This window comes from Carassius gibelio, chromosome B1, assembly GCF_023724105.1.
Source record: "Carassius gibelio isolate Cgi1373 ecotype wild population from Czech Republic chromosome B1, carGib1.2-hapl.c, whole genome shotgun sequence".
NCBI classification, from domain to species: domain Eukaryota; kingdom Metazoa; phylum Chordata; class Actinopteri; order Cypriniformes; family Cyprinidae; genus Carassius; species Carassius gibelio.
In genome coordinates, this window is record NC_068396.1 from 18,255,822 (window position 1) to 18,269,995 (window position 14,174).

Here is a 14,174-nt window from a genome sequence, read left to right on the forward strand (position 1 = left end):
GGTATATTTTTCCTATTCTTGCTTTTGCTGGGACTCAAACCCTTGGCATTGCTTGTGCCATGATACTGTTTGAGCTATAAGAAGGCAAGTGTTGGGATGACAGCAAACCCAGACAGCAACAAACGAAGTGACCTCATAACATTTTCATTAAGATTTACTGATTTCCTACAATAGGAGCAACAGTCATCATTGACAATTCAGCATAGTTAAACAGAGCTCTGCTTCATGCAATAAACATAAAATCACTAGATGCTTGTTCTTAGTCCTGCAAGGGATCAAACACTTTTCTTTTAGTTCATGTAGTTACACCCAACAAACCCACAAATTCGTTCACACACCTATGTGTTTAGACAAGGCTCAGCTTGTTACTTTCAGTCCAAAAACATGTCATTGTGCACTTTAGTTTTACATCCACCCAGCTTTAGAGATTGTAATGAAAAAAAAAAACATGTCTGTCTGAAGAAGAACCTCACAATGATGTAATTCCAAAATAAGTATATCTGAATTTCTTTTCCTTCTCCATTTCACCTCAGAGATATTGTTTGAAATATTTACTAACATCTGTATTGGTAAAAATGTCTGAGTCTAATGTTCTTTTTCATTTCCTAACAACCAACAGCAAAATAATATTATATACACTGTAGCTTTCTTAGCAATTTATCAGGCCTTTAATGCCTCTATTGCTAATAAGTTATGATAACTTTTCCGCAACTTTGATATGCTTGCTGCTGATGTAACTGGCATGTCTAGTGTTGTCAGGATTTAAACATTTCAGTATTCGGTAACGATACCAGTGAAAATCCACAGCTCTCAGTACCAATTTCGGTACTAAAGCAAAACACAAAAATATGCTAAAAAAAAAACTTTTTATCACTAAAAATAAAACCAATACCATTCTTTATACTTATTTACAAAGTTTTTCTACAAGTAATATAATTATGAAAAAAAGTAAACAAGTTTCCCCCAAATTTAATTATTCTTAATTCAATTTTAAACACACTTTATTTTTTGGTAAATAAAGGGGATTTGCTATTAAAATTAAAACATGAAAGAAATATTGTGTGATTTATTTCTTTAAAAAATAGTTTTATTTTTTCAACAGTATAGCAGCAGTATCACATACACTACTAAATAATAGTAATGTTTCTAGCTCAATGCCTTTATGTAAAAATGAACTTTTATTTTGACGGGTTACCTTGAATACCTTTAAATTGACACTTGTTTTACTCAAATAAAATAATAAAATACTTGTGAAGTGACTCAAAACAGTTCTGGTGATGTTGTTTATGTATGTATGTCCTCATTGAGACTGGAGATGCTGGAATCACAACAATCGTTACGCGCTTCAGTCGATGTAGTAAATAAACCCGCACGTTTCTGCCATTTATTCATTCACACAGAGATGCGCAGAACATGCAGGATTGATATTTCAACCAACTTTTGCGGCATTAATATTTACAGATACTGGTCCATATGAAGATTTAATTTGATTAATTTATGCTAACTGACAAATTCTGTGACTCCATATTAAAATGTAAGTTTCATTTTCATGACTAGATTTTGAGATTCTGTCCACGTTTTCTGCTTCGCGGAAATCATAGCGCTATATGCGTCAAGAACCGGGTTGACCGGGTACTCGGTACCACTGATACTTAAAGAAATCTGGTACCATGACATTTTAATTTTTTTTGTACCGACTTGGTACCGAAGTACCGGGTCTATTGACAACACTAGGCATGTCTATTTAAAACCGCTGTAGTCTAAAGTAGTTGATTGACTGGTGAGTAGGCAGACTGTTGTTGTCCAGGATGCAAACAAGATAAATATTATGACGTGTAGAAAGCTATATTGATTGTTAAAGGGGGCCTATTATGCCCCAATTATACCAGATGTAATATGTCTCTGGTGTCCCCAAAATGTGTCTAAGTGTTTGCTCAAATACTCCACAAATAATGTATGAGTAGACGGGTCTATGATGCAAATTATTAAAGTTATAAAAACTTTTTATTTTGGATGCAATTATTCATTTTACAGTACTATTCAGAATGTTTTCCATTTGTTCCATGAATTTAGAAAGAAATAACAAATTTACCATTATTTACCTAGCATTACTAAACTATATCATTTTCAGCGGGGCAAGAAATCCCCCCCAAAAATTGCACCTTGACATTTTAAAGCTGCAGTCGGTAACTTTTGACGCTCTAGCGGTTAATAAACAGAACGGAGCTACTTCTCTCTGTTTATGTCTATGAAGAATCACAAAGGTACTGGGTTACTCCGCCACGGTACCCCTGAAGCAATCTAAAATAGTCCGAATATAAACACTTATTATAGGTGCACCCTAGTGATTCAGGACAGGCTAAAAACACTGTTTGGAAAATGGATTCATGGTGTACTCACTTATTATATACATTTTGTATACTTTGAATACAAAAAAAAGTTACAGACCGCAGCTCTGATTGGTTGTTTCTCTTACCCAGTACAGTGGTGTTCCAGTCCCAGTACAGTGGTACTTTTATTCAATACAATCACAGTATTGTTACCTGGCTTTCAGGGATAGTTTACCCAAAAATGAAAATTTTCATCATTTACTCAACCTCGAGTTGTTCTAAACCTGTATAAATTTATTTGTTCTACTGAACACAAAGGAGTATGTTTGGAATAATGTTAATATACAAACTATTTCAAACATATTAATTTCAATGGTATTATATCTTACTACTATTGAAGTGAATGGGACCTATGTTTTGCTTTGTTACAAACATTCTTCGTTACAAATAAATTCCTTTGTGTACAGCAGCAAAAAGAAATTAACACAGGTTTGCAACAACTCGAAAGTAATTGTAATTTTAGCTATCCCTCTATGCGCTGTTTTATTAGTTTTCTTCTGTTATCAACAACTTCAGCTTAGCCCTAAATATTATTCATGCCCAATAGGAGTGTCATCAATAAAGAAATAGTTTAAACAATGTATTTTGCACGTAACTTAACAAAAAGCTGTAAAATACTTGTTTTAAGATATATCAAGTCAAGTCACCTTTATTTATATAGCGCTTTAAACAAAATACATTGCGTCAAAGCAACAGAACAACATTCATTAGGAAAACAGTGCGTCAATAATGCAAAATGATAGTTAAAGGCAGTTCATCATTGAATTCAGTGATGCCATCTCTGTTCAGTTTTTAATAGTGTCTGTGCATTTATTTGCAATCAAACCCCAACTAAGCAAGCCAGAGGCGACAGCGGCAAGGAAACAAAACTCCATCGGTGACAGAGGGGAGAAAAAAACCTTGGGAGAAACCAGGCTCAGTTGGGGGGCCAGTTCTCCTCTGGCCAGACAAAACCAGCAGTTCATTTCCAGGCTGCAGCAAAGTCAAATTGTGCAGAAGAATCATCTGTTTCTTGTTGTCTTGTCCTGGTGGTCGTCTGAGACAAGGTCTTTATAGGGGATCTGTATCTGGGGCTCTAGTTGTCCTGGTCTCCGCTGTCTTTCAGGGATGTAGAGGTCCTTTCTAGGTGCTGATCCACCATCTGGTCTGGATACGTACTGGATCTGGGTGACTGCAGTGACCCTCTGATCTGGATACAGACTGGATCTGGTGGCTACGCTGTCCTCGGAATAAGAGAGAAACAGACTAATATTAGGATAGATGCCATTCTTCTAATGAGGTAGCAAGTACATTGGGTGTTATGGGAAGTGTTCCCGGTTCCGGTTTACCTAATTAATGCAGCCTAAAAATCCTTTATCGGATTTGGATATTAAAAGCATATTAGTATGTTATATGTAAGCCAGGTTAAAGAGATGGGTCTTTAATCTAGATTTAAACTCCAAGACGAGACAAGACGTCAACCTCGAAGTCTTCACTGTGGAGCATCGTTTCTCGGGAAATGGATAATTTTCCGTGGGTCTACCCTAGCCTGTGAAATCTACACAGTGACCGCTAAACTAATGAATTACAATACAACTACTATTAGCAGAAGTGCTTTACCGGAAATCTGACACATTATGGTTCTAAAATGGCAGTGCCTGAGTTTAAGTGAAAAATAAGGTGGATATGCTGATGTGGGCAGTGCCTGTTTCAATGTGTCGTCACAATCTGTTAAAAATGCTAATGACTAATTTTAAGGCACTATTTATGATTTTTAGAGAGTATAAAGAAATGAATGTGTCGGCAAAGATAACCTTGTGGGCAGTGTGCCAACTTGTAGCACTACGGGCATCCCGATCCCACCCCCCTCTCACTCCCATTTTGCTTCCTGTCAGCTCTAAACTATCCTATCACAATAAAAGGCAAAAATGTAAAAAATGAATCTTAAAAAAAAGTGGGTGATTTTTTTTTTTTTACCATTATACTGTGGTTGTGGACACACATTGCTGATCTTCTGGTCAAACACCATGTAAATGTAAATTTAGTATAATAGCTCCCCTTTACCTTCTGCAAATGTGGGGCTGAGCATTTCGTGTTTTGGTAAAGCCATAACCGTAGTGGTGGCATCTTGTGTTATGTCACGGTGAATGAATATACATTGACTAGATGGCATTTACATCGAGACTCACCTCCCAGAATGTTTTAGATGTCTCACTATTCAACACACTAAGCTGATAAATTTAATTAGTGAGACATCTAAAACATTCTGATAGGTGGGTCCCTGGGAGGTTTACACTATACTGAGATCCGTTCACAATGCATATGTGGACAGCATCTGGATACTGGTCACATGTTAATGGCAATTGCAAATACTGCTTGAGTAGCTGTATGTAGTTTGCTTTGATAAATCAGATTTGGGGCCCGTTAACACTCGTATTTAATGTGGTTCAATTGTGAGCAGAGATGTACACAGAACAGAGACACACAATTAGACACGGGAAACAAATAGGAATCTGGGGAAAAAAATAAAATCTCTTGACTGGAATACAGGAAACAGGAGTGTCAGCTGTATTCTGCTGCTCTCGATTTGACTTTTAGTCCCACAACTAAAAATCTAACTCTTGTCTTTTCAGAATGAACCCTGCTGGTGTAAAGCCTCCAGGCACACATCCAGGATTGAGAACTGACAGATTACTCTCATTGTTCATCTGCTGAGTAAGCTCCTTCTGATAAGACTCTCTAAAAACTTCTGCCTGCCCTTCATCCTGTCAACATCAAAAAAGCCCTCAGCCATTTGCTGGGGCAAAACAGTGCCACCATGGATACAGAGTCCACCTACTCTGGCTACTCGTACTACTCCGGACGGTCGAGGGGATCTCACAGACATGGGTAAGAGTTTCCATGAGGGTCTCTTTCTCTTTCAGCTTCCTTTATGCATGTCAGTTGTTGAGTGGCAAGTTTTAAAGACACTGCAGTGTGATATGCAGCAGGTCACTGGATACTGTCTCCCCTCTGTCTGCCTGTCTTATCTTATCTTATCATTGTCACTCTTTCATTTTCCCTTTCTCTGATTAATTTTTCTTATTTATCAGATGATTTATCAGCCCAACATCTAGTTATTTACAGTATTCTAAGGCTCACTCAGGGGTTTTCTATACCCAACTCTTTAAATTTCCTTTAGACATGGCATGTAACCCAATGTGTCCTTGCAGCTGCACTCCCTCATGTCTCTGTTTCTGAATCACTATCATTCTCCATTGGTGTCAGCATATTGAAAGATAAACTTGAAGAAAATGAAGGTAACTTTTGGGAATCCTTTAAGTTTAATCAACTTCATTTTATATTTTTTTCCTTCCAGTTGGTTTGTGTTACAGTAATTCAATGCATTGAATTAAAAAATAATGAATTTACATATATCCTGTAGATCTAAGTTCAGTAAGCTTGCATTTAGAAGTTTAGTTGAACACAAATATTGACTCAAAAGAAGTTGAAATATTTCTAACATGAGATGTCCAGCAGGTTTTTACATGTTTTTATTTACACCATGCATTTTCATGTTCGGCAACATTTTCACCCTGGGTGAAAATTTCAACCTTACTTCAGCACATTTAAACCTGACAGCAATATTTATGTTGGTTTGGGAAAAAGCAATACAACAATAATTGAGATTATCATGAAAGCATGATTTGCATAGTTATGGGTAAACACAGTCCTGGTCAGTAATGACCAGTCCCTAGTGATTTAGGACAAGTGGTGGTAAGTAACAAAGTAAAAATACTTTGCTACATTACTTAAGTATTTTTTTCGTGGATCTGTACTCCGATACATTTCCCCATGCCCGCTTCAAGTATTTATTACACTGATTTTACAAACCAATGAAAATTTGGTTTTCTTTTGAAAAAAGAACACACGACTTCGCGAGTTCTTTGCCAACATACGCTTGCGCAGCAGTTAGTTCGAGGTGGAAGATGATCGCTAAAATAAGTGAGTGTAGCTCTTGCTGCCCGCAATGATCCCGAGATTCCCGACAGGGATCACCCATGGCCATATCTCAAGGATATGTTTGAATTCACTGAAGTCAAGGGAGATTCTGAGATGTCTTCTTTGCCTGCCACGGGTGAATGAAATTTCAGTAGGCTGTGTCGAATGCGATTTTCTTGCTCATCTCATCAGTAACGCTCCTGTAATTAGTAGTATATATTTCCAACACATGCGTTCAGATCAGGGTTGCCAGGTTTTCACAACAAATCCTGACCAGTTGCTTCTCTAAACTAGTCCAAAACTAGCCAAAAACGCGTTTCCAGGAGGTTCCCCGATAAAAATTGCTTCCAGGGGTTAAAATATACGTTAATTGGAAGGGTTGTCTTGGTAAAAGTCACATTTTAGGCGTTAAATATCAAGTTATTGGGATTGGGTTTTCTTCGATCAGCGGACATCTGTTGCCAAGTCTGTGGTTGTTTTTCATGTCCGCAGGTCGAAGCGACAATACCAATAACGTGATATTTAGCCCCTAAAATGCGAATGTCAGAATTTTCATTTTTGGGAGAACTAACTCTTTAAAGAGGTGATTCTTCCTCATTTATATTCTGAAACAGTCTTACCATGTATCTTGCATATCTTCTGTTTGATGCAGCTATGATGTTATGCAACATGTCTATTGAAAGTTCAATCCCTATAGCCTACTGCGATAAGGTTCTTCATTGTCTCTTTTGATTTTAAATCTAACAAATTCTTAAGTATCTAATCCCATCATTTGTTCAATTAAAACACTGCATATCACTCCCAAAACAACTGATCTGCTTAATTATTGATATTTACAGTTAATTTGAATATTTACTTTTTACTTCCGGTACTTAAGTATGTTTTAAATCGGATACTTTTGTACTTTTACTCAAGTAATGTTTGAATGGAGGACTTTCTACTTTTACTGGAGTCATTTTTTATTTAGATACATCTACTTTTACTTGAGTATAAATTTTGAGTACTTTTACCACCTGTTTAGGACTTAGGACAATGTCAGTCTATGCTGAAATTAAAAGGATGTAATGATAATAGCCTTTCTGCAGTACTAGTTTTGCCAAGTAATGACTCAATGTGGTACCTGTGAACTGACTGTCTGACTGACAGACAACTGCTTTCAAATGCTGATATGCTATGAAGAACACCTGCATTTTGCAGTATATGGCTGGCTGTGCATGAATGCATATGACAGATCAGCTACTTGGTCGGAATGCCCACCTTGCCATGTATTAGCCTAATGCAAATAAAGTTGGCTGTCTTGAATGTAAACAGATGGGTCACAAATGCTTGTCAAATGTTTGACAGGTCAGGACTGTGCCTGTGCTTCAGGCCTTGTCATGTAAATGTGATGCTTTGGAGTCTGGAAGTTTGCACACAAACTGTTGATATTGATCCCTCTTTCAATCTCAAGCAATCTTTGCACAACTCCAGCGCTGAGCTGACCCTCGTTTGTGAGGCATTTGAGTCTGGTGTAAAATTTTATGCATGTCAAATGTTTGACAAGTCATGTCTATGTCTGTGCCTGTGCTTCAGGCCTTGTCATGTAGATGTGATGCTTACTTTGTCTGGAACCTGGAAGTTTGTACACAAAACATTGGTATTGATCCCTCTTTCAGAAGCAATCTTTATAACATATATATATATATTAGGGATGCACGATAATATCGGCACAATATCGGTATCGGCCGATAAAAGCTTAAAATGACCATTATCGGTATCGGCCGATATGAATATTTCTGCCGATGAGCCAAACCGATATTCTCCAAGTGAAATAATTGACCTGTTTTTCAGATGTGAATGTCTGTCTACATTTGTAAAATAATAAATTTATGGTAGAATCAGTACAGAAGAGATAAATGGATTTCTCTTCAGGAAAATTAAAGTTTAAATATATCAGTATATATTTGTATATATATCGATATCGGTATCGGCATCGGCCAAAATTATTTTGAAAATATCGGCATATCGAATATCGGCCAAAATCCAATATCGTGCATCCCTAATATATATATATATATATATATATATATATATATATATTAGGGGTGTAACGGTTCACAAAATTCACGGTTCGGTTCGATACGATACACTGATGTCACGGTTCGGTTCGGTTCGATACGTTTTAGATACAGCAAAATGTAAAAACATCTCAACTTTTCAGAATGCCGCAAGCGCACCGCGGGTCATGTGACAAGAACCAACCAATCAGCTTCATCCTTTCCCGTAACAAGGTTGAGAGCTCAGCCAAGATGAAGGAACAGCTGATCGTAGTTGTATATGGATTGCAATTTTGAAAAAAATTTAGTAGCAGAGCTACTGCAAGCGATTTTTAGAGCTGCAAATCCATTTATCCTTCGCTGAAATTTCCGCGTCTCATGGAGAGAGCACGTCATTGTTGCTTAGCAAAGACAGACGCCTCATGAGCGCTTCTGCCCGAGCGCTTTGGAAAGGAGGAGAAAGACGTGCTTAGCGTTTTCCACGCGTTTTTAGGAGCGATATGTGAACGACCCCTAAGGCGCTCGCTCACTCAGCACGCGCTGAAGGCTCGTTGCAAAATGTCTAATGCATTTAACAGACCAGAAATATAAGATCCTAAAATAACCAACAGGTCTGGTGTTTGGGTTGGATTCCCTGTAAGCTATAGTGTCTAAATGCTGCAGGGATAGTTTGCTGCGTGCATGTTTCTCCTTTTTTTCGTCTTTTCCCAGATAGTACTGACGCATATATCCCAGATATTCCCGCTGGTGTTTTTTTTTTTTTTTTATTTTTTTTTTTTTTTTATTCCCGCTGGTGTACCCTGTCATGTTGCAGATGCGACATACCGTTGTTTTTTTTATCCACCACTCTCTTGCCATCACCATTATAGCTTAAAGGGAATCCAAAGTGCACCCAAACACCAGACCTGTTGGTTATTAGGGGATCTTCTCATTTCTAGTCTGTTAAACGCATTGGCTATTTTGCAACGAACCTTCAGCGCGTACTGAGTGAGCGAGCGCCTGCTGAGTAGCCTAACATAAACATATAAGATGGTGTTTTTTTCTTCTTCGGGAGTGTCAGGGGCGTTGCCTGTTACGTTGTTTGGGTTATTGGGCTACCTTGTTGAACGCATATCATTATATTTCTATCTCTCTCTTTTTTTTTTTTTTTTTTCAAATATAATTAATTACTCCAACGAACCGTTCCGTATACATAATGCGTACCGCGTACCGAACCGAAAGCGTCGTACCGAACGGTTCAATACGAATACGCGTATCGTTACACCCCTAATATATATATATATATATATATATATATATATATATATATATATGAAGCCGAATACCTTATTCGAAAAAGCATGAATAATGACTTCAAAAATGAATAACGGATAACGAATAATTCTACATAAATACTCGGCTGTGGCTGCAGGACAGGCTGGTGTTTACTAGATTCACAGGTGAGCCAGGGGATCAGCGCTATATTTTACACAAACCTTTGAATTCACTTAGTGAGTGTGTGAAGTGAATGCACGTAAACTTTATGAATGAAAAGAGCACAAATCAAACACCGCATTGCTGTTGCGACGCCGTACATCTCTCAGAAATCAGAGCTTGGCAAGAGTAGGGCTGATATTTCTTAAAAATTACATCATACACGTTCTACTATTTAAACCTTACAGGCTATGGTATGATACACGAATGAATAAGCACAGCGCGATTGCCTATCAAATAGCCACGTTCCTATCTCTGCGCGTCTCCATCTCTCAAAAACCAAAAGAGCTCTCTGTCAAGAGTATAGGCTAATTAAATAGATACATTTTCTTCTAGGCCTACATGTTTGCTTCCTTAACGTTTGCTAAGGAAGTGAAAACAGGAGTCTTCACTGTATGAATTTAACTTTTTTTTGTTTCTTAAAGCTACAAAAGTCCTTCACTCAAGAGCAGTGTGATTATAAATTTGTCTTTTGTTGTTTGATTAATAAGCACACAGTTGCAGCAGGAAAATAGTCCGCTGTTACTTTAAGAGCCGCACGGACCCAAATGACCGTAACACACGTATTTTAATTCTCAACTCTTTACATTCATTTATTACATGACCGACGAAGGTATACATGAATAATCATTAAGCGCAGCATTTTGACACATTTTTGCATGTATTTGAGTGTTTAGGCGTGCACCTTGAGCTAAATGATGACTTTACATGTTTGTGTTCTGTTCCGTCTGTAAGCGCATATCTCTTCCTGAGGAGCATCGAAAGTTCTCTTTCAAGCTTTTAAAAACATGAATAAATATACTTTTATAAATAAAGCATGTCCCATTATGCAAATGTCATGTAACATGATTTTACTGATTTGCACAGGAAATTTGGCTTTTGTGGAGGAACGAAAGAGCAGCACTGCAAAAAGGGGGCGGAATGGGGCGCACTTGTCATTTTATCTTGATTATTGTATTTTCATGGTCGTTGGAGGCCAAAAATCGTAATCGAACCGCACAGCCCTAGTGGCATATTCACTTTTTTCTGTAGTGAAGTTCAAAAACGACTGGTTTAAATAGTTGATGTTTGTCATGAAATTTTCCTACTTGTATGATAAATGTATTTTTAGAAAGTATTCATTTTATATTTTAGAACACTGAATAGGGCAAATAGTCTAAATAGTTTTTCACGCTCTGTTTCCTTTTTTCCCCCATAGTTTTTCCAGACCTGCAAATTGTGAAAAGTGAAATACTTTTTTTAACTCTGCAGGAACCGGTGAGCCAAAGGAATTCATGTTGTTTTATATAATGTGTGTGTGTGTGTGTGTGTGTGTGTGTGTGTGTATATATATATATACTAGTGGTGGGCCGTTATTGCCGTTAACGTGCTGCGTTAGTGCGAGACTCTTATTGGGCGATAAAAAAAATATCGCCGTTAATCTATTCTCAAAGTTGGGTTGGGAGCTGGGTCTATACTAAGCAAGCTATGATAACTTTCACCTTGATATTTTATATAACTGACTCGCTGAGGACAGCCTAAAAAGATGATCAGGACAGTTGACGGGCCACTGCTGCGCATCGTCATGAAAGCTTATCTTTCTCACGTGTTGTTAAGCCGTACCGCTTGTCGATTTAAACATTAAAGCATCCAAAAACCAGACGCGGAAAAGCTGAACAGAGTAGCGCGTGCCGTTAGGTATGCACGAGAGAGAGAGCGGCGTATCACGGACAGCGACACTGAACCGAGCTCTCTTCTGCGAAGTTCACCTCGAAGTTCCTCCTGCACCTGAACGAACAAATGCAAATCGCAATTTGAACAAACAAAAATATGTGAAAATATTTCAATGCGAACAAAACACTAGAACATCGAATTTGCTTATTTTTGCTCTTGTGCCGACAAATACATACAAAATATGTCAAAATATCCACCTTGGAAATTATGCTCGAAAAAACTGTCAGTTATTTCTTAAGTGAAAGTAAACAGTTGAGGTAAAAAATGGGATGTGTATTATATTGGATGCGTTCATGGTCTCTTAAAGTGACCGCCCCTAATTTAGCTACTGGCTGCTGTAATGTTAATCCAAGAAAATGAAAATGAAAATCACTCACTGCTCTGGACTGAATTTCTTTGTAGTTTTAACAGTCAAACCAAAAGTTATTCAGAAACCAGATATAATTTTTGATATATATAGCAAAACTGTAATAATGTGAGAAATGTTGAAGGTGTCTGAATAAATGTAGGTTTGATTGTGTATTTCATTTTTACATTGAAGACTATCCAGTGCTATTATTTGTTTTCTGTACCTTGACACCTACAAACTTGAAAAAAAAACTTAAACATTGGTGTGAAACAGTAGTAATGTTGTTTGCACCTTGTGCAATGTGGAATTAGTTTACAGCTTTTTCAAGCACTTTGTGATGCATTTTGGAAACAGGAGATGAGCCCCTTTTCTAATGCAGCACCTAGCTTGATAAACCCCTTCTCAAAGACTTACTGTTTGTCAATTTTATTTGGGTAACACTTATTCTGAATGCCTTCGTCAGAATTCGAATGAGCCTTTTGAATCTAGATTAATTTCAAGACCACAGTGAGATTAATCTAGATTAAAAAAATTAATCTATGCCCACCTCTAATATATACACATATACATGTGTGTGTGTGTGTGTGTGTGTATGTATGTATGTATGTATGTATGTATGTATGTATGTATATATATATATATATATATATATATATATATATATATATATATATATATATATATATATATATATATATATATATATATATATATATACATACACACACACACACACACACACACACACACACACATGTGTGTATATATATATATATATATATATATATATATATGTATATATATATGCATGTGTGTTAGAGCTGTCACTATTGAGAAAAATCTCATTCGAACGGATATCGAATATCATGCAATGTATTCTAATATATTCTAATATCTACGTGCCCGCCCCAGCCCAACACCCCCCCCCCACGCATAAAAAAAGTTGCCTAATGCAAATTCAATCATAAATTTATTAACAGTAAGTCATAAACAGACATCTGGATTATTATTAGTTTTTTACTTAATGTTTGCAACATCAGGTTATCAACTTAGAATATCAACTTATATGAAGTGCCACTATGCATATCCCACAACATTAGGCTAAATGAAAAAAGAAAAAAAAAACTATTCAGAACAGGCACAAACAATAACGTGACAACTTAACCTGTTAGCCCGCAACCCCCATTATGGGACTCACAGCTGAAAGTGCTCTTCCTAACTTTTAATTGTAACAGTTTCCTACTTCAGTGTGTTACAAACATAGTATTGGTGTCTTTGGAAAGAAGACACTTTGGGCTTTACTTTTTATCAACCAGATTTGATAATGCTCAAAAATATTAAAAGTTATAGACACTGAAGTGCCTTGACATTTTTTTTTTTAACCACACTTTTTTATTTGATATAAAAATACATTAAATGAGTCCTGGAGCAATCTAGAAAAGTAATTGGTTGAAAGCCACATGTCTCATGAGTTTCTATTTCAAATCTGAATAAGATATCATGAAAAATTAGACTCCTGCATATATTTTTCTTAGACTGTCTAGACCCCCCACCCCCCAAATATAAGAAAATATATTTCCCAATAGTATTGAAGGCTTCTACAAAACTATTTAGTCAGTAAACATACCACTGCATAGTTTTTTTCAATTATAAAACACTAGACAGAAACTTAGACATCATATAAGTGATTTATTTGAGCACTAGAAAAATACAATAAGAATAATAATAAAAAAAAAGATGTAACTGTTTGCCAATTACAGAAAATCCTGAGATTGCTACAAATTCAGCATTTACAATAAATTACGATGCAAATGAGTGTTGATGTGCTGATGGCCACTTATACAAATGGTAATAACATAAATGTGCCAAAGTAAATAATCCAGTCTCTGTATTCATATAGACGCGTTCACTTTGATAGCCGTGATCATACAGTCATAGCGAGCTGATTTAGGCTGATATGCACTCAGATAGTAATAATGCAGATATGTTCACATTCAACATAAAACACACTCTCACATTTATAAAAACTGTTGAAAAATAAAACAAACCAAGAAAAAGGCGATCCCTATAATTTCCGCCTCCATCAGCTCACAGGTGTGTCAGAGCGTGTCACGAGGGAGCGCCAAAATTCAAATATACTATCTTTTCGCCTATCTTTCATTCAATCTTTTTTCAGGTGGAATGTCTCATTCTGTTTGTGACACTGTACGCTGCAAAACCATGCTATTTTTGTACTACCAAGACGCAGTTTCC

At 36.7% G+C, this 14,174-nt stretch overlaps 1 protein-coding gene across 1 annotated transcript in view; it reads left to right on the top strand.

Annotated features, from left to right (window-relative positions):
- Window positions 1-14,174, top strand: part of LOC127949650 (vang-like protein 1) — a 111,881-nt gene that overhangs the window by 12,647 nt on the left and 85,060 nt on the right. Inside the window, exon 2 of the mRNA XM_052547101.1 lies at window positions 5,003-5,258. Within this exon, the coding sequence (XP_052403061.1) occupies window positions 5,188-5,258 (71 nt within the window). The 5' untranslated portion in view covers window positions 5,003-5,187. The remainder of the gene's footprint in view (window positions 1-5,002; window positions 5,259-14,174) is intronic.